Source organism: Copadichromis virginalis, linkage group LG18, assembly GCF_057382275.1.
Source record: "Copadichromis virginalis isolate Kocher_CV1m ecotype Utaka linkage group LG18, C_Virginalis_male_GT1.1, whole genome shotgun sequence".
Classification (NCBI taxonomy): domain Eukaryota; kingdom Metazoa; phylum Chordata; class Actinopteri; order Cichliformes; family Cichlidae; genus Copadichromis; species Copadichromis virginalis.
In genome coordinates, this window is record NC_140635.1 from 33,445,433 (window position 1) to 33,473,262 (window position 27,830).

Here is a 27,830-nt window from a genome sequence, read left to right on the forward strand (position 1 = left end):
CATTGATTGGAACAAACACTGGATATCAAGCTGGGAACCAGCATCTCTGGCTGGTCCGAGACTGCAGACAGCTGCAACGGTTCCTGGGATTCGCTAATTTTTACCATCGCTTCATCAGGGATTTCAGTCTTGTCTTGCCTCTGACCCAACTAACCTCTCCCAAAATTCCCTTTCAGTGGTGTCACCCAGTCAAAGCTGCATTCAAACTTCTTAAAAAAAGTTTTGTTGCAGTCTCTCTCTTGCAGAACAGAACGACAACGTCCTCACCTTGGAGGTGTTGAGACCTTGGCTCGAGTCATAGTCTGGATGGATCACAAGAATCTAGCCTACCTACAGACAGCTGAACAGCTTAATGCCTGACAAGCCAGGTGGGCCCTGTTTTTTACCCATTTCCACTTTTCCATAACTTACAGACACAGTTCACACAACATCAAGCATGATGCTCTGTCACAGCAATACTCCGGTAACGGCCTGCCCAGCCGGCTCTTCATTTCTGCTTCCGTATATGCCACTGGGCACACATAACTAAATTTACATGGCATCCTGGCATCCATTAGACCTTCACCTTCCTATAGCATCTCTTTTGGTGGCCTACACTGATAAAGGATGCTAGAGAATACTTCTCTTCCTGTTCTATCTGTGCACAGAATAAGTCTTCCAGCTTTCCTCCTGCAGGTCTGCTCAGGCACTTTCCAACTCCTGGACAACCCTGGTCCCACATCACTCTCAACTGTGTGACTGGTCTGAGCCCTTCCAGTTGAAACACGGTAATACTCACCATAGTAAATCGCTTTTCAAAAGATGCACACTTTGGCGCCCAACCCAAACCTTCCACAGCACTGGACATGGTTCAGCTCCTCACAGACCGCATTTTCTGCCTCCACGGGATCCTTCTTGACATTCTCTCCGATCGCGGGCCCCAGGTCTGGAAAGAGATCTGTTCAGCAATTGGCATGAAGGTCAGTTTGTCATCTGGTTTTCATCCCCAGACCAATGGTCAAGCTGAACAAAACAATCAGGAGCTGGAATCTGCACTCCATGCATCGTCTCCACCAATAACCGCGTGGACCATGCAGCTTGCCTGGGTGGAATTCACTCATAATTGCATGACCTCTTCAGCAACTGGCCTGTTCCCTTTCGAGGCCTCTTTGGGCCACCAATCCCCGCTCTTTCCGGGAATAGAAGGTGAGCACTCTGCCCCATCTGTTTAGCATCATTTGTGCAGGTGACGCCGTATCTGGAAGACCACGCAAGCAACCTTCCTCCAGAAGGAATCAGACTCCTATACTCCTAGGCAGAAGGTCTGGCTCCTGACTAGGGCCCTATTCAAGCAGAATCTAAGAAACTGTCCACAAATTTTAGCGGTTCCATATGAAATTGAGGCCAGATTGAGGTTAACCCCATCTCTGCTTGCGTGAAGTCTTTGCCCAACATACACATCGACAATGCTTTCCATGTTTCCGAGCTAAAACCATATCTCTCCAGTCTTCAGTGTAAGGAACAGTCATGGGACAAGGAGGGGGTCCTCCCTGGCTCGTTAGCTTGTTTGTTGTCTTCTCTTTTCTTTTCTCTCTCTCTCTCTCTTTTTCTCTCTTCCCTCCTTTGCCTTGCTCTTTGTTTATTTTGTTCTCCCCACCTGGGTGGTACTCACTGTGGGTTCCTCACTGCGGCACCTCCCTGGATTTTTCCCTCACTGTGGAAAGCCTGAGTTTCTGTAAGTGATTGTTCTGTTCTGTGAAGAGTGTTTGATGACTGGATGTTTGTTACCTCTCCCTGGATCCCGGAGTCCCATTCCTTACCAGCACCATTGTATATAGCAGTTTGTAATTGCACTGTAAATAAGCACACCTAACTGTGACAACCTTGAGACCCGCATTTAAGTCCTCACTGGCAAACATGATACCTTGTGCCTATGGTGCTCAAGTTAGTGACTATTTTGTTGGTTTTAGCTTTTTCATGGGTTGACCAATATTAATATCTAGAATATCACTCCTTGCACCACAGCGCTTTAAGATTACTAAGTTTTGAAATCTTCTTGGCTATGTTTTACTGCTGTCAGAGACAAAGTTTAGCAGTACAAAGAAGAAGGGGCAACAGATGACAGAAACCAAGCAGATGGTGCCGGGGAAAATGGGAGATGTGTTGAATTAACTGGTGTTAATATAAAAAGATACGCACAGACAAATTAACCAGAAATCACATGAATGACACAGAGCAAAAGAACGGTCTAACAGAAGTTCTACTTTCCTCTGTAGAACTCACACTCTAGGTGCTCTGTAATAATAGATGAAGCCCATAGTTAATAATGAGCATAATCAATTAAAAAAAACCTAACAGGATTAAAACTTTGGGAGGAGTAAGTACACTGTCCTATTAAAGCTGTGGCGGTGGTCTCAAATTTGCTTAGCGAGAACAGAAAGCAAACCTAGAATTTGTGGTCCATTAGTCAATGAATAAATACAATAAAATGTTTGGCTATTGAAGCTTTAAAATCTAACAACAAGCTAAATATCCACCTTGGAGATGCAGTTAAAAAAATGCATTATAATGTGTGCATTTATTGCCCTGAAAGTTTTTACACATTGTTTATTTTAATGTTTTTTGACTCTGCCATAGTAGCTTTGAATGATTGATGGTTCAAAGTAATCCTTATTATTTCGGGGCGATCGTGGCTCAACACTTGGGAGTTCGCCTTGTAATCGGAAGGTTGCCGGTTCGAGCCGCGGCTTGGACAGTCTCGGTCGTTGTGTCCTTGGGCAAGGCACTTCACCCGTTGCCTACTGGTGGTGGTCAGAGGGCCCGGTGGCGCCAGTGTCTGGCAGCCTCGCCTCTGTCAGTGCGCCCCAGGGTGGCTGTGGCTACAATGAAGCTGCCATCACCAGTGTGTGAATGTGTGTGTGAATGGGTGGATGACTGGATATTTAAAGCGCTTTGGGGTCCTTAGGGACTAGTAAAGCACTATATAAATACAGGCCAATTATGTTGGGCCCTAGTGCAGCCTCTCAGTTCAACCTCAGTCTGAAACAAGTTGTTTTAACTGCCCAACTCCACTAGCTAAGACAGAGGTTCTCGAAGTGTGGGGCCCACACACACACAAAAAAGAACGCTTGGACACTGCTAGCATAATGGACAGATTTTTGACGGGGCTCCTACACAAACGCAAAGCAGGAGATGAAGCATCGCCAAAATGTTTCCAAACCAACCTCATTCCAAGCCAAACACAAGAAAATATGGTGAAGCATATCTTCCCTTTGGCTTCACCTGCACAACTGCTGAGGTAGGTCTCTGTGATAGAATTAGTTCTCCCTGCGTCAGGAGCACGCACTGGGCTCTTCAAATCACGGACAAACAGTATCCCACATTTTTTATTTTTAGTTCACAAACACTTGTTGTAATGACTAACTACTCCTGACATTTTGGAGATGTTCTTTATACAGTAAAGTAAAAACTGAAGATATTAAGATTAACAGTATTTTGTAAATGGTAGATGGCCTGTATTTGTATAGCGCTTTACTATTCCCTAAGGACCCCAAAGGGCTTTAAATATCCAGTCATCCACCCATTCACACACACATTCACACACTGGTGATGGCAGTTTCATTGTAGACACAGCCTCCCTGGGGCGCACTGACAGAGGCGAGGCTGCCGGACACTGGCGCCACCGGGCCCTCTGACCACCACCAGTAGGCAACGGGTGAAGTGTCTTGCCCAAGGACACAACGACCGAGACTGTCCAAGCCGCGGCTCGAACCGGCTCATTTCTGCCGCTTGTATCCGCGATCTCGTTCTTTCGGTCACTATCCACAGCTCGTGGCCATAGGTGAGGGTAGGGACGTAGATCGACCGGTAAATTGAGAGCTTCGCTTTTACACTCAGCTCCCTCTTCACCACGACGGACCGGTGCAGCGTCCGCATTACTGCAGCTGCAGCCCCAATCCGTCTGTCGATCTCCGGCTCCCTTCTCCCATCACTCGCGAACAAGACCCCGAGATACTTGAACTCCTCCACTTGGGGCAGGAATTCATCCCCGACCCGGAGTGGGCACTCCACCCTTTTCCGGCTGAGAACCATGGCCTCAGATTTGGAGGTGCTGATCCTCATTCCCGCAGCGTCACACTCTGCTGCGAACCGTTCCAGTGCGAGCTGGAGGCCCTCACCCGATGAAGCCAACAGAACCACATCATCCGCAAAAATCAGAGATGAGATTCTGAGGCCACCAAAGCGAAAGCCCTCCGCCACTTGGCTGCGCCTAGAAATCCTGCCCATAAAAATTATGAACAGAACCGGAGACAAAGGGCAGCCCTGGCGGAGCCCATCACCCACTGGGAACGAGTCCGACTTATTGCCGGCAATGCGAACCAAGCTCTTGCAACGGTTGTATAGGGATCGAATGGCCCATAGCAATGGGCCAGACACCCCATACTCCCGCAACACCTCCCACAGGACACACCTGTGGGAGGTGAATCAGCTACGTAGAATCAGCTACGTTTTCAAAAATACCATGTAGGTGTGGACGTAGCATAAAAGAATTAGTAGTTTATTTTATTGCTACGTGTAATTTATTGCAGTTTACTTTTATTTGTTCAATTGTTTACTAAATGTTTGAGGTGTGAAATAAATCTCAATGGAGTTTGAAAACAAAATATGTGTGTGTGTGGTTAGGTGGGGAGGTGGTGTTTGGGAACCACTGAGCTAAGATAAGCTACTGTAAGCTTCTTCTGACTGGTTGGGGCTTCTGTGCTCACATCTGGCAATGTGTGCCTTGGAGCAGGGGCGGATCTAGAGAAATTTTCTTAGGGTGGCATGAGGGTGGCAGAGAAATCAAATGGGGTGGCAAAATCAAAGCCTTTTTTTTCAAACACATATGCAGGTGGTGACATATGGTTAAAGTGATTCAAATGCAGTAAGTATACATGCTTTTCATATAAATATAGTCTATAACTTAATTATTTTTTGTAGCCCACATAATTAAACATGTTAGTTTCACATAAAGTCCACATAAAACAACTGAATTTTGATCCTATGTACTGCATAGCCTGTGTAATAAATAAATATGTAGCCCAATAAGTATAAAATCCAGAAAGCTACACAACATGGGGCGGTGTTGTTCAAAATGTGCTCTGGCACAATCATAGGCATGGCTTGCTGCTGAAAACAAGAAAAAAGCCGGTCCTGCTATGGGCTGAACCATTTGTTAATGGTGGAGGGGGGTAACACGTCCTTGATAAATCCCTTAAAATCGCAGCTTTGGCGTATGCAGATGACGTGACGGTGATAATTAGAAACCAAAACGAACTGTCTTCAGTTATGGAGATATTACACCATTACGAACAGGCATCAGGTGCCAAACTGAACCAAGACAAAACTGAAGGGGTGTGGCTTGGACATCCGACCAGACAACCTAAAATGATGATCTCTCTATGTAGGGAGATTAAAATTTTGGGTATATGGATTGATAATACTGACTCTAGTTTACTAAATTGGAATAAGAAAGAAAATGAAATTAAAATGGAAATTATGAAATGGGAAAATAAAGATACAAATTATAAAACGCATATTAATATTGTAAAAACACACATAATTTCGAAACTTCTTTTCCTTGCCGCAATTTTTCCTCCTCCGAGAACAACTGTAATGAAAATAAGTAAGATGTGCATTAAATTTATCTGGGGATCCAATCGAGAAGTGACTAAGAGAAAATTTATGTACAAGAGTAGGAAGCACGGGGGTTTGGGAGCCCCAGACTTAGATTGTTTTGCGAATTCCTTTTATAAAAATTACTCAAAGCGCAATTTCTCGGGGTGCCCCGTGGGTTCGAGGGAAGGAGCAATTGTGGCAAAAGAAAAGAGGCAGGGCCAGAGCGGGTGTTCCATACCACAGACTTATGTTCGGTGACTTATCAAGTCAATGGGAACAATATAGTTTAAATATTCTCCAAGATAATACGAAAAATATCTATAAAAAAATTAATGAAACCAAAAATGAAGGTGTAATTCAATATAAGTATGCAAATGAAGATGAAAACCTTTCAATAGTTAAAAATATACAAGACAAATTATTATCTGAAAGCATGAGAGACGTGGTGTGGCTCATCTCGCTCGGGCGCCTCCCTGTGAGAGCGGTGGTACAATGGAGTTGTTTTGTTACCACCATGAAATGTCCTATGACAGGCTGTGATGAAGATGAGACCCTAGAACATCTTCTATTGGATTGTTATAGGACAACTGAGATCAGGCAGAAGATGACAGAGATTGGCTATGATGTGGATGTTAATATTAAAGCAGTTAAATATGGTTTGTTTAAAGAAAAAATGTGTGACGACAAAAGGAGACTCTTTTGGTTAGTAATGTGTGTAATAAACACACATATTTGGAAAACTCGTGCCAAAGGAGTACTTGAACAAAAGATGATAAGTAGTGATGTTGTGAGTAAACATATCATTACAGACCTGCGGAGAAGACGAACAATGGACCTGAAACTTGGGAAAGTTTTCCCCTGGAACGAATTAAAACTGTAAGTCTTGTGAACGTTGTGTGGACTCAGATGCTAGATTTTCCTCCTTGTTTCTCCCTTTTGTATGTGCTCATGGTTTTGTATATGTAATTGTATGTGTATGTGCATTTTATATGTAAACTTGTTTACTTTAAATAAAGTTTAAAAAAAAAAAAAAAGTAACACTATGCAATAAATGTATTTTTAGAATTTATATTCACTGTTAACTGTAACTGCACTCAAAGTGTTAATGGTATCTTATTTTAACCCTTTAAGACCTACCATAGAACCAAGTCCGCCAGAGCTTATATTATATTTTTACATGCTGTAGTGCCATTTTTGGGAGCTATACATCAATACAACCATTATAGCCCAAATGTTAATAATATGTATGCATTAAGTGCATAGTAATTACATAAATTGCAAAAAAGTGCAATAAACTACAAAAACATTGAAAATCGTTTTGTTTTTTTTAACATATATTTCTGGTTAGAGAAATTTAAGAGGCTTATCCCTCAAAACTGAAAATACAAAAAAGTTGCACAAAATAGTTTCTTGTACCCTGTCAGGGCTCTGACAGGGTACAAGATGACAACTTTGGAATTCTACTAGAAACAGTCGATCATATTTGTTTGTCAAAGCTGAATTCAATGCTTATTGTAGCTAACAGCTACAATAAGCATAAAAGCTACTGTACGGCTATCATTTGTTAACATGACGCTTGGTCTTATACATGTAATACATTTATTACCAACCTGAGAGTTCATCCGCTGGTCATTCGACATGACGAATGACTTCTGAAGTCTTAATTCAGCTCAAGACGCTGTAGATTCCCGTCAGTAACACTTTCGGTCCACTAGTAAAACATAGTTTTACTAATCTGCGGTTGATTACTCTTGAACCGGAACCGGATGTCAGTCCCAAAAAACTGAATTTTGGAACTGAAACCGAATGGTGAGAACTGAATCTGAAATTATTTTATTTCTATTATTAAGTTTGCTTGTTATTCATGTTTTGGTTGATTAACAGTCACCAAAGTTTTGGTGATAAATAAAGTGTATATATTGCTTTAGATCTCACTATGCCCCCATGTGTCAGAATATACCTTGTGGAGTACAATTGAATTATTTTAATTTAGAGCTGACTTTTTCTCTTTTATTCATATTTTTTTTTAATAATTCTTAATATTATTACTATTATTATTATTAACAGAGATCAAAGTTTGCAGTAAAAACCATCTGAGTTTGAAAACTGCTCTGTCTGTGTTGGTGGCTTTAGGATGTCACATTTGCTCAGCTGTCAGTCAATCAGCCATTTCCAGAAGTGCTGTAAAAGCTTCGCTTATGTCATATTCACTTCAACAGATAAGCTGAACTCAGCACACACACATCCCTATTATTGACAGTGACAGCCAAGGTGTGTGTGATGACCTCACTGCTGCCTTTGCTCCTCCACTGTACTGCAGTTGCATATGACCTCAAGGTCCCGTAGCACAACACACATACACATACAAATGCATGCACTCAGGAATGCAAAACGCCTCAAATGCAAACGCACACTCTCACTGGGTGTTTTCTTTTTACACGGGCACACACAAACACACACAATATTCCAAGAAGGTCACTCCTCTCTCCCTCCCCTGTACTGTGATACCACACATACAGTAAAAGCATACTCCTGCAGGGGTGTGTTAGTATGCCTCAACAAACACAGCCACATCCCAGCTTGATAAAAACATGAGTTGCCTGCAGTAGCTTCCTATCCATTGTGTTACACCATGAGCCCACAGTAAGGTAAACTTCACTCTGCTGTTAAAGTCACTATACACATTCAGTCCAGTTTAATCCTAAATTGGGCCAGAACACTAAAATTACAATTAATAAATCGTTTCAATAAAACACCTCCAAATTGTTCCCCTTTCATTCAGTGTAAAGACATTTAACTACCAAAGAAATAAAAAGAAGCAACACTACAAAGAAATTTTACTTCCACAGAAAAAAAGACTAAAAAATTACAGAGAAGACATTGGCAGCTCATTACTCATTACAATTATGTTTTTCTATAAAGTGGTTTTAGATATTTGTGCTTACAAACGATGAAACATACACAATTAGTACAATAACTGTGACAAGATCAGGCCTAAAAGATACATAATAAAGTGTTTTTAATCTCTTGTTATTGTAAAAAGAATATACAGGTTTTAATTTAAAAAATCACCTTACTTTAAATGTAACATCAGACAAACAACACATGATATATTACATCATGTTTTTATTTACTGAACAAAATGTAGAAGCGGTGTGTAAACTAAGTGTACCCCATTATTCAATAGCTTATTGATCCTCAAGCGAGGATGTTTCTGTATGACTTTTAGTCTCATCACTGTGAAAGTATTTTGTACTTACAGTGGGCTTATGTTGCAGCACAGTGGAGAGGATGCTACTGTAGGTCAGAACATGAAGTAAGGATTATTTTGAACCATGATTCATGCAAAGCTACTTTAGCTTACAGTGCGCATGTTGCAGAAGGTCCAGATGACTTCTTTTTACTGTATAACTCCTGATGCGTCAAACCTTAGACTTGAAAAAGTATATATATGTTTAAATCTAGATTTAAAAAAAGCTGAGAGTACTCCACACTGGGTCATGACTATGCACTGGTAAATTATCATGTGCCTGGTTGAGAGGAGATGACAAGAAATTGGTGTTAAGGCATCATTAATTAAATAATTTAATATAATAATTATTATTATATTAATTTAATAGAATAATTATTTATTTAATTATTTATTATATATGATATTTATTTGTTTGAACTACACTTAATACTCTGTTTTTCTTTCTTGAATTAGAATTCTGATTGTACTGGTCTTGATCTTTCCGCTGCTATGTGTAAAGTGAGATAAGGCCACTCATGTTCAGTCCACTCTAAAGCAGTAAAGTAGGTGCTGTTTTAGTAAAATGAGGTGTGAGGATGAAAACGAGGCAGAACTAAAACATGCTGTCCTCAGTGACATTGAGGACACATGAGCACCTGGCTTCATATTCAGCTCATATTACAAAAAGGTGTATTAAAGGCCTTCATCCCAGCTGAGCACAGCAAAAGGAAGAGTAAACACCTGCTACTACTGAATAACAGAAATCGGAGGACATGGAAAAAACAATGCAGTTAAAAAAGCAGAGAAAACAGAAGCTGAAGAGAAACTCCCCTGTCTGAGACATTGATTGATATTGTGTCTGACGTGTCTTCACCATCCACCTAGAGATGTCAATGTGCCAGTCTAACAAGTCATTATGTAAAAATGATTCACCAAGTTCCTCTTAATATAGAATGTATTTGAACTGCAGTCAAGTTGTGTTATTCTCTTAATGTTGACCATGTTAAAGCAGCATTTTATCCTGTATAACATTAAGGCAGCTGTTAGAGTTCATTTTTGTCCATTTGACAGATTGTATATTGGCTCTTTCCTCTTCTCCTATCAAATAAGCGCTCCTCCAAACTGGAAGAAGTGCTGATATAAATCCTCCTGGAGAAAAACTCCTAACTTTGAAATCTTCTACTTTTTGGAAATGTAATGCAATGTATTTTCTGGTATACCACTCAAATTACTGACTGGCCTGGCTACTACTGACGATCCAGAATCAGATTTTTTGCCATGTAGGTTTTTAGTCTGATCAACCAAAAAACAACCAAAGTCACTGTAATCAGTGCAGACAGTTGTTTTTATTCAGTTGTAAAAATTATTCTTAATGAACAGGTCAAAGAGTACAGCGTTCAATGTCCTTTATGAATTATGCTACCGAGTTGCTTTAAGAAAGTAGTCTTTGAATTGTAATTCCAGAGAACTACTACTCTAAATACAAGATTAATTATGTTTACTATTAAATTGTTTTACTATTGAAACTAGGGCTGGGCGATATGGCCTAAAATCCATATTGCGGTATAATTTGAAGCATGTGCGGTAATGATATATATCGCGATCTATTCTTTTCTTCTGCATAATGTATTTTCTGCACTATAAGGCACACTTAAAATCCTTTAATTTTCTCAAAAATCAACAGTGCGCCTAATGTATGAATTCTGGTTGTGCTTACTGACCTCGAACTAATTATATGTGGTACACGGCGCTCAAAAATCTGTCAAAAATGTTTTAGTACGACTTTGGTAAGCTATGAAGCCGCACCGCTTGATGGATTGTTGGAGGATTACAGCTACCATAGTCAGGAGCCTCGCAGAGTAATCTGGGTCCAAAACTTATAGGTTCCAAAGTCAAACAAACACTGCAGCATCACTGAGAGTTAAAAACTGTCTAAATTCTTTCATCTTTAATAACATGATCAGAGTTGCTGATTTACAAGGTGTAACAATTAAGTTTAACATCCAGGAATCCATGAAAACAGAATTTATTAAATTTAATGGAGTTAGAAGCTAGCAGGAAGTTAGCAGGAAGTTAGCAGGAAGTTAGCTCGCTAGTTTCCACCTAAGCATGATATAGCATGTATTGACTGAAAAATTCAAAGTACAGCTCTGCTGTCACTTCCAACACAAATGAAGACAGAAAATAAACAGCAGTGACGTTTGTAGGGTTACTGAAGTTGGGCTAGCTGGTATATAATGATGTGCTACATGATCGCTAGCGACACAGCTATGTTAGCGTAACATAAACACAGTGAAGCTGAAGGATGAACGCTAACTTTTTTCCACTCGATACAAGTTAACGTGAGGGTTCCCGATGGTTAGGGACAAATGCAATCGCATGGCAGGATGCTGTAAACGGACCAAACTTCAGTCAGGAGAACAACTGAGATAATCCATCCACAATACGAGGTTAGTCATTAATATACTGCAACAACATGGGAATAGAGCATCTGCGAGAGAATTCAACATTAATGAATCAATAGTACGGAAGTGGAGGAAGCGCAGTTTTTGGCTTTCTTCATATTCCAAAACGTGTTTCATCTCTTCGCTATTACTGTCACCCGGCATAATTTGCAGATGATATTGTTTGCAGCCGCTGCAATACTTTCAACCAAAACAGGCGCAGCTTGATGACACCATCAACATACGCTATTGCGGTAGAGCGGTATAGTCAAAATCTCTACCATTGGCCAAATTCATATCGTTTCTACCGTATACCGTTTATACCACCCACCCATAATTTAAACTATTATATATCTGAAAATATTGCGCTGCTAATATTTTTATACAATTTTGATTACTTTTTACTCTATAAAAGAAGACAGCAGTGTATAATAAAGTCTAACAACTGGACTGAGCAACTCAAATTGAACAGTTTACTGACAGGTTTGTCATTAATGAAGTTTGGAACATCGAACAGCAAATCAAGATATGAATAACTTATTTTAACTTGGGTGCAACTTTTGTATTTAGATTGCATTTTCTTTCCAAGTCAATTAGGCATGGAAAAAAGTCGGCCTCGAATGGACATTTCAGGTCTCACTTGTGTGTCTGATGCATTTGAGGAGTTGTGATATGACAACATCAGAGAAACCCCTGTGGTAAAACATCTGCTCTCAGACACAGTATGATCCTCTCTCTTGGACAGGAACACTCATATGACCTACAGGCCTACTGCGTATAGTCACCAATGCTTAGATGTTCTCGTTGTTGTGTCTCCCTCAACTATACTTTCATCCAGCCTATGAATTAAGAAAATACCAAAAAAGCTAAAATATTAGTAGTGCACTAATTATGCCTGGAAAAACTGTACTAAACATATGCATATTTTTCATTTTTGAGATCAACTCTACTTACCATTTACAGGCCTAACATACATTAAAACATACATTAAATGTAGCTTTTTCACAACTCTTGCAGCATTCATTCTGACAGTCATAATTCTGTTTGCCTGTAGCACTTGACTAGGCTTGGTTTGTGGGGGTCAGAGTAAGAGTTTTGTATCAGACTACTGATTGTGCAAGGCAAACTAAAATGTTAACATAATAAACTGCTTATAAATCATCAAACCATGTTGATATCATCAGGGTTAACTCCTGTTAGAGGTAGACTCCATTGTTTCTCATACCCAACAGAGGACAACTCCTCTGGCTGCAAAGGTCAGACTGTATAGACGTCTGTGAAAAGACATCACTTGACTCTGCTAAAGAGAGATACAGTACTGGGTTGGGTGTGCGGGTATGAGCAAGGGGAAGATCGAGTATATGTCCTTTAGTTACCAACATGCCATATTAGTGCCATAGACAAGGGTTTATGCATTATTTTGGCTCCTTAAAGCTCTGGATTATTGCAAGTAAAACATTAAAAGCCAGACAGGTTCACTTTCAACTCGATGGATGAGGCTGTGCCTCAAGGTGGGTGCTAATTATGGCTTTGTGTGTGTGTGTGTGTGTGTGTGTGTGTGTGTGTGTGTGTGTGTGAAGGCAATGATGCTAAGGCAGCACTGTCTCCAGACCGACACAGCATGACAATGACACGAAGGGAGAAGGACAAAAAAGAGGGATGGAACAGAAACTGAGAGAAAGAGAAAGTGAAATAAAAATGAAACTATGAAAAAATGCAGAGAACAAGCCTGAGAGAAAAGACAGACAATCCTACAGCCAGTTTCAGTCTAGACAAGGTCAGCCAAAGTGTCATGTACACTTTAAAGCAATCTTTAAAGCGACACACAGTCCCAGGAAGATCCCTGATAGCCTGGATATGTAGAGTATAATCTGAGGAACATGAGCTGTCCCTGTTTATATGAACTTAAACCATTCTGAATTAAAGAAAAATCTGTGAATATATGTGAATTAATGATGATGCTGAACTACAGGGAGTGCAGAATTATTAGGCAAATGAGTATTTTGTCGACATCATCCTCTTCATACATGTTGTCTTACTCCAAGCTGTCTAGGCTCGAAAGCCTGCTACCAATTAAGCATATTAGGTGATGTGCATCTCTGTAATGAGAAGGGGTGTGGTCTAATGACATCAACACCCTATATCAGATGTGTATAATTATTAGGCAACGTCCTTTCCTTTGGCAAAATGGGTCAAAAGAAGGACTTGACAGGCACAGAAAAGTCAAAAATAGTGAGATATCTTGCAGAGGGATGCAGCAGTCTCAAAATTGCAAAGCTTCTGAAGCGTGATCATCGAACAATCAAGCGTTTCATTCAAAATAGTCAACAGGGTCGCAAGAAGCGTGTGGAAAAACCAAGGCGCAAAATAACTGCCCATGAACTGAGAAAAGTCAAGCGTGCAGCTGCCAAGATGCCACTTGCCACCAGTTTGGCCATATTTCAGAGCTGCAACATCACTGGAGTGCCCAAAAGCACAAGGTGTGCAATACTCAGAGACATGGCCAAGGTATGAAAGGCTGAAAGACGACCACCACTGAACAAGACACACAAGCTGAAACGTCAAGACTGGGCCAAGAAATATCTCAAGACTGGTTTTTCTAAGGTTTTATGGACTGATGAAATGAGAGTGAGTCTTGATGGGCCAGATGGATGGGCCCGTGGCTGGATTGGTAAAGGGCAGAGAGCTCCAGTCCCACTCAGACGCCAGCAAGGTGGAGGTGGAGTACTGGTTTGGGCTGGTATCACTAAAGATGAGCTTGTGGGGCCTTTTCGGGTTGAGGATGGAGTCAAGCTCAACTCCCAGTCCTACTGCCAGTTCCTGGAAGACACCTTCTTCAAGCAGTGGTACAGGAAGAAGTCTGCATCCTTCAAGAAAAACATGATTTTCATGCAGGACAATGCTCCATCACACGCGTCCAAGTACTCCACAGCGTGGCTGGCAAGAAAGGGTATAAAAGAAGAAAAACTAATGACATGGCCTCCTTGTTCACCTGATCTGAACCCCATTGAGAACCTGTGGTCCATCATCAAATGTGAGATTTACAAGGAGGGAAAACAGTACACCTCTCTGAACAGTGTCTGAGAGGCTGTGGTTGCTGCTGCACGCAATGTTGATGGTGAACAGATCAAAACACTGACAGGATCCATGGATGGCAGGCTTTTGAGTGTCCTTGCAAAGAAAGGTGGCTATATTGGTCGCTGATTTGTTTTTGTTTTGTTTTTGAATGTCAGAAATGTATATTTGTGAATGTGGAGATGTTATATTGGTTTCACTGGTAAAAATAAATCATTGAAATGGGTATATATTTGTTTTTTGTTAAGTTGCCTAATAATTATGCACAGTAATAGTCACCTGCACACACAGATATCCCCCTAAAATAGCTAAAACTAAAAACAAACTAAAAACTACTTCCAAAAACATTCAGCTTTGATATTAATGAGTTTTTTGGGTTCATTGAGAACATGGTTGTTGTTCAATAATAAAATTATTCCTCAAAAATACAACTTGCCTAATAATTCTGCACTCCCTGTATCTTCATTATCATGCAAAAGATAACTAACAATGAATTATTTAGTGAAATGTTATTGTTATTCTTTTTTCAGCCAGCATGCAATTCTGAATAGGGGACGAGGTTCGTTACTAGATTCATTATTCCCTAAATCTATAGACAATTAATCTGTGAAACAAATGCTAACTAAATATAACTGAAATAAGTGATTATGTAAAATAAGGACATACGGTGGTATTTTTTAAATTCATATCTGTGCAATATTATGTGACATTGTTAATTCTTGTTTGTTTTGTCTTGTTTCTTCTTCTTTTTTTTGGTTTTGGTCATATTTCTGATTGCCCATTTGGGGGCCCAGCATTAAATTCTTAATTCTTTATTTCTTTTTGTTTATTTATTTGCAAATGGCTACTTCCTACTATCCAACCATCTGGCTGGATCTGGTTCATACCAATCATTTGTCTAAAGAAGGCTAAGTTTCTCTCTTAATGGATGTTTGGTTTCCAAGTACCTCTTTAGCTTGGCCCCATGGTAGCATTAACCAAATAGCTATAAACTCCAATTCTATGAAAAGCTTTGCTCTTAACCTTGATGCCCTAACATTTCCTTCTTTCATTTCTCTATGGTTCAATTATGGAAGGAAGGCAAGCAGTCTCAAAGCTTATCTCTCCACTGCGCCCTCATAGACAATGTTTGTATACTTTAAAACCACTATATAATATCTACTGCTACCATATTTATTTACCATGATGTAGGGAATGAATCACAGAAAAATATTCAGGCAACAGTTGCTGTATACACGTTTTTACAAGCATCTCAGATTTATTTATTTATTAAAAGTCAGTAACCAAGCGTATCAGACACGTTGTGCTGACAAAAAGCAATCGAAATCTCCTCCCCTATCCACCAGTCGTTCTTAACATCTAGTGATATGTCTTCAGTTCTCCATATTATAGTACCGCAAGCCAGGAAACATTACCAAACTAACAGGACAGTTGTACTCCACCATTTTCATAACACAGTTTTGATCAACTCAACATCTATGGAAGATTAACATGGTCATGTCAAACCTTGCTTTGGTGGTATTTTCATTTGAATCACAGGCTTGCGTGACAAATTATCATTTTGAGGCCAAGTCAGCTTCAAGTTGCTTTACTTTTTCAGCACATTTTGTCTGATATTATGAACAGTTAACAGAACTTTATCTGTGCTACATTACTTCCCTGAGATCCAGCCGCCTCCACACTAACTAATGTTTTCCTACAGCTTTGGACAAATCTGACGTGACTCTTTCACCGATCATCTTCAAAAGGTGTCAAGTTAATAATATGTTAGCAGTCACAAAGGATACAACGCAGCCTGGGAAATTATTTCTTCTATTTCTACAACTAATTATTTCATCTGTGTTTCTTTAAGAGGTAAAGTCTGAAAATGAACTTTGACCCAGAGACGGACTGTCTAAAAAACGGATGGTGTCAAACTGAATTATAGTAAGTGTTGGATCCAAGCTGAGTGCCAGAGGTTCTTCAAGTGATCAGGTTTCTAACGTGACAAAAAAACCAAGCAGCATACAGTCTCCAATCCAATCACCGAGTCCTGTACCATAATGTTGCCTTTCTGTTGCTATTAAATTACATATATTATCATATAGATATGTGGTAGACTTTAAAATAACTTTAAGATATGGCGCACTACAATAACAGCCATACACAGATGGCACAGCTTCATTATTAAGCTTTCACTTACCATCAGATTGATAAGATGTAACTCATTTTAAAAGCACTGCAAGCCTAATGTTATTTCAAGCAGGCCATGAAGTCAAGCTTAGTTGCAATCCCAGCTGATCTCAGTGCTAGCACACATCAACTGATGGCTCATTCTACAGAACCAACTGGTAAATACAGGTTGTGTTTTTCAGTTTGAACTGGACGCCAGTGTGAGGCAGGCAACTTAAATTGAACTCTAGTGATGCCAAAATATCTAAATATCTAATGGGTTACCAACCAACCCATTCAGCCAGAAGATCACATGAAGAAAATCACTATGTCTATGTTTAAATGCTTGTAGCAACTTACCGCTCTTGGTGTCCTTTCCATCCAGTAAGGGTCGGTAGTCACTCTTGGAGACCGTCTCCCCAACTTTGTCATCGTAGCTCTCTTTCTCCAGTGAAGCCACAAAGTCTCTCTTCAGGAGGGCATCACCAGGGGCCCCACCTTGGACGCCACCGCCACCCCCACCCAGAGCATCTCGCAGGCTCAGGTCCATAGTCCCGTTACTGGAGAGAAAAGGGACAAAATTACTTACATAAATTTTTGCTTAATGATATTTTTCTTCACCTTTAGTCAGGCGCCCATGTTGCTCACTACACTTATAAACTTTATCAGGCAGTTTTTGGGAAAAAATCTCCCAAGTTTTTTTTTAAACAGAGCAAGGGATTTTCAACATATGACTTCTTTTTTAGAAAACTTAAATTACTTATCTACAGAAAGTAGCAGGCATATTTCAGAAAAAATGACCTGGGTAAATATTAATAAGCAACTTGAAAACAGACCTTTTTATTGAACCATTTACTTCTTTTTAAGCACCTTTCAAATGCTCAAAGCTTGAAAAATCTAGTCAAAACTGAGGAGTATCTTTACACACAATATAAAAGCTTCACAAAGGGCCTGAACTGTTACTTGAGAAAGCATCGTGCCAAAAACAAAAGCAATCAGTTCAGAGTTGAAAAAAAAAAGAATTACTGATGATGAGATGAAACTATAAGCACAGATATGTTGCTTATGTGCGAAGAAAGAAGAAAGATCACCGTCCCCACAGTGAAACATGGTAGTGGGAGTATTATGCTGTGGGGATGTTTCAGTGCATCTGGAACTGGGAATTAGGGCTGTGCAATATGACCAAAATCTCATATCCCAATATAAGACATATATCGTCCCCTTAACGATATAAATCACAAAGATTTAACATTTTCTGTAAATGCTGTGAATCTCGGGCAGCTCGACTTGCGTTAAGTGTTTCCAGCTGGGCGTCATGTACCTGGAGTCGAGTGTTTTAACCGATGCATGAAGCGATACATTTTTAGACATAAGTTGTAACGGCCACCGTTTTCTTTGTGGGTATTTATTATACGGCGTGCTGCGGGAAAAAGGCTGTTCTAACGTTTGAGTCTAAGGTTTATTTTTTAGCACCTGGCGACTCTTTTTTGCTTCTCATCCGTAAATACTCTGCATACTCTTTCACGTGATTCAGTTTATTTTGAAAAGTCTCAACAGGATCTTGAGCTTTATTGTGAAAGGGTCATGTGGAAAATAAACAAGCGGACACGCGATGGTTTTACTGTCGTTGTTGCTAACGGCAACGCATAAAAACAGGCGCTTGTCCGTCTGTAGTGTGGTTATATTAAATATAAGAGAAAGAGAGAACTTTAAGAAATTAATACAGCCACTACAGTGACCATCAAAACGATGAAAAAATATTGCCATAAACAGTTTATTTTGCGACACCACTAAACAAACGATAGCGTAAACTGAAACGATAGATGTTTTTATATTGCATCCAATATATATCGTTATATCGAACAGCCCTACTGGGAATCGTATTAATTTGGAAGGAATCTTAATGCTTAATTAAATGCTTAATTGAAGCACCTGTTCAGCAAGCTCCAATGTGGAGAAAAGTAGAGCGGTAATATACAGTACAGCATAAAAAGCAAATATGATGCAAACTAATCCATGACACAGAGGCACAATTTGACTGACAAACCGTTTCTGGAATAAGATGCATCAAGGAAGGAAATAAGAATATGAAATGCACTTCATCCTGACATAACTTAAATCAATATGTTCAGTTAAGAAATTACCCCTTACAACTTTCTAAATCCCACAAATACACACTGCAGCCCAACACTTAGACAGCATGACCCTATTACAAACTCTTCTTTCTCCCTGTCCTTTATTTCTGTTTATCCCTCCATCCACACTCGCGGCAAACAAGCTGTCATTGTCTTGCAACTGTACCAAACACACACACACTGACACTCTGTGGCCAGCAGCCAGGATGAGGACATACAGTAGAGTGTTAGCAGGCCTTGAGAAGAACTGTAGGCCATTGTTTCAGGGGTCAGACACCTTACAGTGGTCACCACACACAACATTCCCAAACTGAGAGTCACTTTGGGGTTCTTTAACAGTCTTGTTTTCTCTTGTTGGTTTTCACTGTTGCGCTAATCCACATCCAAATGTATTATTTTTTCACTCTCCTCTCATTTTTCTCATAAACATACATTTTTACCAAAAGTGCTCATTCCAAGTACTTTGTGTCACAGTCACACATTCCTCCTGACTCTTCCTCACACAAACACAATCAGGATGTACTCAATAATGCCATCATTCTAATTTTTAAAATTAACTATCCCTAAATAGAAGCCTCCATTGCCCTCCTAGCGTATTATACTGCAATATTTATCGCTTCATTGGACAGGTTTCATCAGCCAGAACATTCAGAGGCCTGAACTGACATACAGAATTATACAGAATAACAATTAAGTTTTGTGTCTGGAAATACAACCCATACAGAAGCTTATCCAGAATCCCAATTATGGAAAAGCTTCACGTTTTGAAGGTAACAGTGTATATAATTTCTAGATTCAATACGAAGATTTACTTACAGAGAATTACTCAAAACAATGATAAAAACACTAAAGATGATCACAGGACTCTGCAGTTCTGCTCAGTTTGAAGCTGCTTTTTGTCTATTTATGTCTGCAGTACGCAGATATTTTCAGATGAAAAAGCTCTGATAAAACCAATGTGCATTACATCCTCTACAGCATGCATAGTTAATGAGTGGCTAGTGAATAAGCTGTAATAGCTGTATTACAGCTGAGCTGTAAGAAGAGTGAATCTGGCTTATATATTTCTCAATATTTCTTCCCACAATGTATAATACATATGAAATAACATTATCTTAAGGTAGTACTAGTACTAGTAAAAGTGGTGCACTCCAAAATTTTAAAGTAAAGTTAACAGCTGGTCATGCTCATCATTTTAGATGCAGAATAATATATTCTGTTTGTTTTTAGGTAATTTTCTAAAAATGTAATCTGCAAAGTCAACAGTTACTATACCTGTGAACTGTATTACAATGTTGAAATATAGTGGACAACTACAAGAAAGTTGCACTAAACAGAGACAGTTAGTTAAGTTTAAAATATGTGAAAATTTATTTCTATTCAAATAAACATTCTGTGAATCACATTTTCTTTTTTTTCTTCTTTTTTTTTTTTACAAACAACATTATTTCAACAGGATGGCTACAATCAGTGGGTTCCCTCTTAGAATAAACTTTAACATCAGTGCGACACATCTGTATTATCATGTTACTATGTTACTATGCAAAGAAAAAGCAGTACATAAAGTAAGGAGGAAAAAAGAAAAAGCTTATAGTGACGGTAAGACTGTTGAGTGAGCTGTTCAGGTCTGAAGGATTAAAAACTGTCTTTCTACCCGAAAACCACCACCTCTCCCTGTCTGAAGCCAACCGTCTGCTACGTAATCACTTCACCCTCCAAACCACTGGCAGTCCTCACACAAGCTAGGACACACACACTGGCAGGAATTTAAACACTTTGCTGTACCGTCATAATACAACTGAGATTAACCTGAGGATATTTTTGTAACTGTGTGTGAGGTAACGCGAAACCTAATGTCAATTAAGCTCTATTTCCAAATTGCTGCCTTTTTCTGCTTTACATAAAAAGGGTATTAGCTAGGTTTTGTAATTATTTTGACCAGGCTGACAAAGTTTTCTGGGAGGAGTTTGCATTATAGATTTTTCAATCTTAAAGTATCAGTAAATAGAGTAACTCTTAGAATTGCAAGAGTCATTGAACAAAAATGTCTTTTCATCATTTCAATCACTACAACATTAAACAACAATTTATGTAGAAAAAAGTAGAAAAAAAATGCTTGCATCAGTGGGTGTGAATGGGTGAATGAGCTATGCTGTCTAAAGTGCTTAGAGTGCTCAGTCAGACCACATAATCTGCTCCAATAAAACCAAACAAAAAGGGAAATGTCATACTAAAACTAAAAATGTATACTGTTACATTTCTGCTATAGACGCTGATGCATTCTTAAATGAAGATAAATGAAGATTTGTGATGCAAAAAAGTTATTAACAATCAAAATCAACAATTAAACTATCAGTTGGTTGGAAAGTGTTTATTTACAACATTCTTAACTGTCACAGTTTATTTGATCTATTGAATTTGTAAGTTAGCTCACATCCAAATTCTAATTAGTGTCTAATTTTTAATGCAGTCTTATTGGAGAGAGTCAGAAGATAAACCAAAATATCCCCCCCCCCCCCCCCCAAAAAAAAAAAAAAAAAACCCAAAAAACTATTATATAAAAGTTAGAAGTTAATTTGCATGTCACTGAGTGAAATATTTGATCCCCTACAATACAGCTAGAATTTTGGCTCCCACAGATTGGCTCAATCAATTGTAGATAGTCCTGATCTCAACTTGTTATGTGATTAAAGCACACCTGTCTACAGAATCAATTTCCAATTCCAGCCTCTCCACCACTATGGGCAAGACCAAAGAGCAGTCATATGGTAAATGAAGTAGTTATTATATAGGTCTTTTCTACTCTGAGAAGTCAAAACAATTTATACAACTTGTCTCATTCACACAAGCACTTTTTTCTGTACACATTTGCATATTATCTAACATTCCCACACATTCATACGCCACTGGACTTCCTGAGCTACATATACTTGGATGTCAGGACCTAGAATGGGTCTACAATCCAACTGTAGGCCCATTGTAGCCTTCAATGCCTGGGCTACAAAACTATCAACAATAATAAACAAAGTGCTGTACAGCTATTTGAAACTAAAAGGATAAATAAATAAAAGCAATACATAGCAATACAAGTAAAAAACACAATACAAGTTAAAAACAATAAGAATTTAAAAACTAGAAAGCCTAGAATTAAGACATGTAGGATAGGTTGAACAAATGTGTCTTCAACTTAATTTTAAAAATCCCCACAGAGCATGCCTGCCTAACATCTTGAGGGAGGTTGTTCCACAAATATGGTACACGAAAAGAAAACGCACGTTCTCCAATTGTCTTTTTTCTGGCTCTGGGAACCTTTAGAAGGCCAGAGTCCTAAGATCGTAGAGCACGGCATGGAACATAAAGGTGTAAAAGGTCAGAGAGGTATGACGATGCCAATCCACTGGCCTTGTAGGTGAGCAGCAGGATCTTAAAATCTGCTCGAACCTAACAAGGTAGCCAACGAAGAGATCTCAGTAGAGGGGTAATGTGCTCAAATTTCCCAGTTCTTGTTAAAATGCGAGCAGCTGCATTTTGCACCATCTGTAGACCTCTAAAGCTTTTCTTTGGTAGCCCAGAAAGAAGAGCATTACAATAATCAATACGTGAAGACACAAATGCATGGACAAGAACCTCTGCAATGTCGTTGGCAAAAGTTGATTTTGAATTTGGCTATGTTCCTCAAATGATACAAGGCAGTCTTTGTTATCTCTTTAACATGAGACTTGAAGGAGAGCACCATGTCGAACCACACGCCCAAGTTTTTTACCTTGTCCCTGCAATTTACGTCATCAATTTTCAAGATGAAATTTTGGGACAAGTACTGAAGTTTTTTGACAAGTACTCTGTCTTATCAGTGTTTAGGAGCAAGAAATTATCCGATAACCAGCCCCTAATTGCAGATAGATAAGATTCTAGTTTAGACACCTCAGCACAATTTCCAAAGGTTAGAGGAACATAAAGCTGCAGGTCGTTAGCGTAACAATGAAAGGTTACATTAAAAGAACGTAAAAGAACACCAAGAGGCAGCAGATACATAGAAAACAGCAATGGTCCAAGTACAGAGCCCTGAGGGACCCCATGCCTCATTGCCCAGGTCTCGGAGAGATCATTTTTAAAACTAACAGTCTGAGACCTCCCAGACAGGTAAGATCTCAGCCATGATAAAATATTTCCTGTAACTCCAATAAAATGTTCAACCCTATCCAATAAAATACAGTGATCCACAGTGTCAAACGCAGCACTTACAGTGGGGCAAAAAAGTATTTAGTCAGCCACCGATTGTGCAAGTTCCCCCACTTAAAATGATGACAGAGGTCAGTAATTTGCACCAGAGGTACACTTCAACTGTGAGAGACAGAATGTGAAAAAAAAATCCATGAATTCACATGGTAGGATTTGTAAAGAATTTATTCGTAAATTAGGGTGGAAAATAAGTATTTGGTCACCTCAAACAAGGAAAATCTCTGGCTCCCACAGACCTGTAACGTCTTCTATAAGAAGCTTTTCTGTCCCCCACTCGTTACCTGTATGAATGGCACCTGTTTGAACTCATCATCTGTATAAAAGACACCTGTCTACAGCCTCAAACAGTCAGACTCCAAACTCCGCCATGGCCAAGACCAAAGAGCTTTCGAAGGACACCAGGAAAAGTATTGTAGAACTGCACCAGACTGGGAAGAGTGAATCTACAATAGGCAAGCAGCTTGGTGTGAAAAAAATCCATGAATCCACATGGTAGGATTTGTAAAGAATTTATTCGTAAATCAGGGTGGAAAATAAGTATTTGGTCAATAACAAAAATACAACTCAATACTTTGTAACATAACCTTTGTTGGCAATAACAGAGGTCAAACGTTTACTATAGGTCTTTACCAGGTTTGCACACACAGTAGCTGGTATTTTGGCCCATTCCTCCATGCAGATCTTCTCGAGAGCAGTGATGTTTTGGGGCTGTCGCCGAGCAACACGGACTTTCAACTCCCGCCACAGATTTTCTATGGGGTTGAGGTCTGGAGACTGGCTAGGCCACTCCAGGACTTTCAAATGCTTCTTACGAAGCCACTCCTTTGTTGCCCGGGCGGTGTGTTTTGGATCATTGTCATGTTGGAAGACCCAGCCTCGTTTCATCTTCAAAGTTCTCACTGATGGAAGGAGGTTTTGGCTCAAAATCTCACGATACATGGCCCCATTCATTCTGTCCTTAACACGGATCAGTCGTCCTGTCCCCTTGGCAGAAAAACAGCCCCATAGCATGATGTTTCCATCCCCATGCTTCACAGTAGGTATGGTGTTCTTGGGATGCAACTCAGTATTCTTCTTCCTCCAAACACGACGAGTTGAGTTTATACCAAAAAGTTCTACTTTGGTTTCATCTGACCACATGACATTCTCCCAATCCTCTGCTGTATCATCCATGTGCTCTCTGGCAAACTTCAGACGGGCCTGGACATGCACTGGCTTCAGCAGCGGAACACGTCTGGCACTGCGGGATTTGATTCCCTGCCGTTGTAGTGTGTTACTGATGGTGACCTTTGTTACTTTGGTCCCAGCTCTCTGCAGGTCATGCACCAGGTGCCCCCGTGTGGTTCTGGGATCTTTGCTCACCGTTCTCATGATCATTTTGACCCCACGGGATGAGATCTTGCGTGGAGCCCCAGATCGAGGGAGATTATCAGTGGTCTTGTATGTCTTCCATTTTCTGATGATTGCTCCCACAGTTGATTTTTTTCACACCAAGCTGCTTGCCTATTGTAGATTCACTCTTCCCAGTCTGGTGCAGGTCTACAATACTTTTCCTGGTGTCCTTCGAAAGCTCTTTGGTCTTGGCCATGGCGGAGTTTGGAGTCTGACTGTTTGAGGCTGTAGACAGGTGTCTTTTATACAGATGATGAGTTCAAACAGGTGCCATTCATACAGGTAACGAGTAGGGGACAGAAAAGCTTCTTACAGAAGACGTTACAGGTCTGTGGGAGCCAGAGATTTTCCTTGTTTGAGGTGACCAAATACTTATTTTCCACCCTAATTTACGAATAAATTCTTTACAAATCCTACCATGTGAATTCATGGATTTTTTTTTCACATTCTGTCTCTCACAGTTGAAGTGTACCTCTGGTGCAAATTACTGACCTCTGTCATCATTTTAAGTGGGGGAACTTGCACAATCGGTGGCTGACTAAATACTTTTTTGCCCCACTGTATGTGTGTCTGTGTGTTACACCGGAGCTCTTTAAAGGGGGAAGCTTGACAACCAAGCTAGCTACCATTAGCTGACAACTTAGCACTGATGTTCTTTCACTCAAATGATGTTACTTCTGGTTCCAAACATACAGCAGCAACAGCTCTGAGAAATCAAATAATAAATGATGACATCCATCTTTTACACTCTTAATGATCAGCATGAATGGTAGATATAGACTACAAATAAAACTTGCATATGACTCAAATGCGCAAGTTGAGTTTGATATATTTTTGCAATGTGCACTTATCAGAAAACTGTGCCAACATTGAAAACAGGAACTGCTGAGATTGATAAGAATTTGGAAGCTCTTCTCAATTCCAATCCCTACGCTTGTTCTCAACCAAAGCCAGACTGATAGTTCTGACAAAAGCAGAAAACAGTGTAAAAGAAAATTGTGTGAATTCGATCTTGACAGTAACTGATAGTGTCCTGGAGTCCATCTCTCCACCTGGTTGCATTGAGTCTTCTGTCATGCAGACGTCTGTGGTGAACAAAACAGTAATCACATAGTCACGGTTGCAAGCGTGAAGTGTTAAAGTCAGCGGTGTAGAGAAGCGAATCACCAGTTTTGCTTGTGGCTGAACTTGTGCTGCTGCTGTAGCTCAGAGGTTTACTTTACGTTATGGACGTAGCTGTGTAGTAATCACGCAGCAGACCACAGTCCACGGTTCAGTGCTTTTCAGCATACTTGCTTTATTAACGGTTGCTGTTCACACACTCGTGCTGCAGCTTTACAGCTCAGCCGCACACACTATACTTCCACTATACTTCAAGCCCCTGGCTGTCACCACTAATCTCACAATGTACTGGGCCCAGCTGCTTGTCTTCCTAGGAACACTATATGATATAATACTATATAATAATATATTAACAATGGAAAGTTATGTGCACACTGACATATGTTTAGGACATGCACAAAAGTACCACATTTTGTGTAAATCCCATAATAATCATTGATTATGAATGGTCAGTACAGTCACATCAGTGATGTTAACTTGGTCAAAACACAACAAGGGCAAGAGATGTTCAGCACCAACGGCCTGATAGCGAATTGAGTCTTAGTCCAACTTCTCAGGCACTCATGCTACCTGTCATCATCATAGAATCAGTTTCAGCTGGGTCTTCATCTCTCTTTTTAAAATCTAGCTAGCTAGTATTGTTTTCCCTGATGCCTCTGTGTTGCATCAGAATAAAAGTGGTCAAGTTGTTTTCTGCTTTTGTCAGAACTATCAGTCTGGCTTTGGTTGAGAACAAGCGTAGGGATTGGAATTGAGAAGAGCTTCCAAATTCTTATCAATCTCAGCAGTTCCTGTTTTCAATGTTGGCACAGTTTTCTGATAAGTGCACATTGCAAAAATATATCAAACTCAACTTGCGCATTTGAGTCATATGCAAGTTTTATTTGTAGTCTATATCTACCATTCATGCTGATCATTAAGAGTGTAAAAGATGGATGTCATCATTTATTATTTGATTTCTCAGAGCTGTTGCTGCTGTATGTTTGGAACCAGAAGTAACATCATTTGAGTGAAAGAACATCAGTGCTAAGTTGTCAGCTAATGGTAGCTAGCTTGGTTGTCAAGCTTCCCCCTTTAAAGAGCTCCGGTGTAACACACAGACACACATACAGTGGGGCAAAAAAGTGATTTTTTACAAAAAATCCTGCTGGAAGAGTTCAATACATGTCTCCCTGAAAACATTGTCGTGTATCTTAATGAGCAGAAGGTGGGGTTACTGTCTAAAGCCGCGGTCCTTGCCGACGAGTTTGTGTTAACTCATCGTGCTGCACTTTCGACAGAGCGCCGTGAGTACACTTCCTCACCTCGTCCTGTCAGAAGTTATAGGGTTTCCCCTAAGCGCCAGACACGTTCTGCTGCTATTCCTATGTCAGATCGCAAATGTTTTTATTGTCATGAAATCGGGCACCTCGTTGCTGCTTGCCCATCACTACAGCGCAGGGAGCAGGCCAACACGGTGAGGAAGCCGAAAAGTGTGGGTTTCGTTCGTTCTATGTCAGCTTCCACTTCACCTAGCAATGGAGTGGGAAGTGAAGGCTTTGATGAGAGCTACTGCCCTTTTGTGTCGGAGGGGTTTGTTTCGTTGAATGAAAAAGAGGAGGATCGGGTGCCGATCATGATTCTGCGTGACACTGGGGCCGCGCAGACTCTTATTTTGAAGGGTATTCTACCTTTTTCTGATGACTCTTTTTGTGGTTCGGATGCTCTTGTCTGGGGTGTAAAAATGGATGTACTGCGTGTGCCACTGCACAATGTGTTTCTTCAATCGCCGCTCGTTTCGGGTTCGGTACCGGTTGGCGTGCGCGACCAGTTGCCAGTGCCCGGAGTTGCGATGATTCTGGGGAATGATTTGGCTAACGGAAAAGTGTTTTCTACCCCGAGAGTGGTTGAGATACCGGTGCCTGATATTTCATTATCTAACCCTGTCGCTGAGGAGCGTTCCTCCTCTGTTTTTCCTGCTTGCGCGGTAACTCGTGCGCATAGGCGCAAGTACGGTGACGTGGATTTATCTGATTCTTTTCTCTGTGCTGGTGGTGGGCCGGAGTCTGAATCTGAAACCCGTGTTCCACTGACGGGCGACTCTGAGGCGATGCTGCCTATTAGCCCATCAGTGACACCTCAACTGTCTTTGGAAATCAACAAAAAGGAGTTGGTTTCGGCACAGCAGAGTGACCCGACTCTTGTGAGTTGTTTTTCCGCTGCCAACTCTAGCGACCAGTACCCTCGTGTTTATAGTGTCGAGGATGACGTGTTGATGTGTACTTGGTATCCGCCTACAGCTGGTGATTTGGGTTGGAATGTGTTTAAACAGGTTCTGGTGCCTCAACAGTACCGACCCAAAGTTCTTAGTCTTGCCCATGACAGTTTTTCTGGACATTTAGGTATTAGGAAAACCTATCACCG

At 40.2% G+C, this 27,830-nt stretch overlaps 1 protein-coding gene across 5 annotated transcripts in view; it reads right to left on the bottom strand.

Annotated features, from left to right (window-relative positions):
* The window catches only part of LOC146688358 (uncharacterized), a 126,124-nt gene that overhangs the window by 81,595 nt on the left and 16,699 nt on the right, over positions 1–27,830 (bottom strand). For all 5 annotated transcript variants that reach the window (XM_085438104.1, XM_085438108.1, XM_085438106.1 and 2 more), the window contains exon 2: positions 16,900–17,099. In XM_085438104.1, coding sequence (XP_085294230.1) covers positions 16,900–17,089 — 190 coding nt within the window. In that variant the 5' untranslated portion in view covers positions 17,090–17,099. The remainder of the gene's footprint in view (positions 1–16,899; positions 17,100–27,830) is intronic.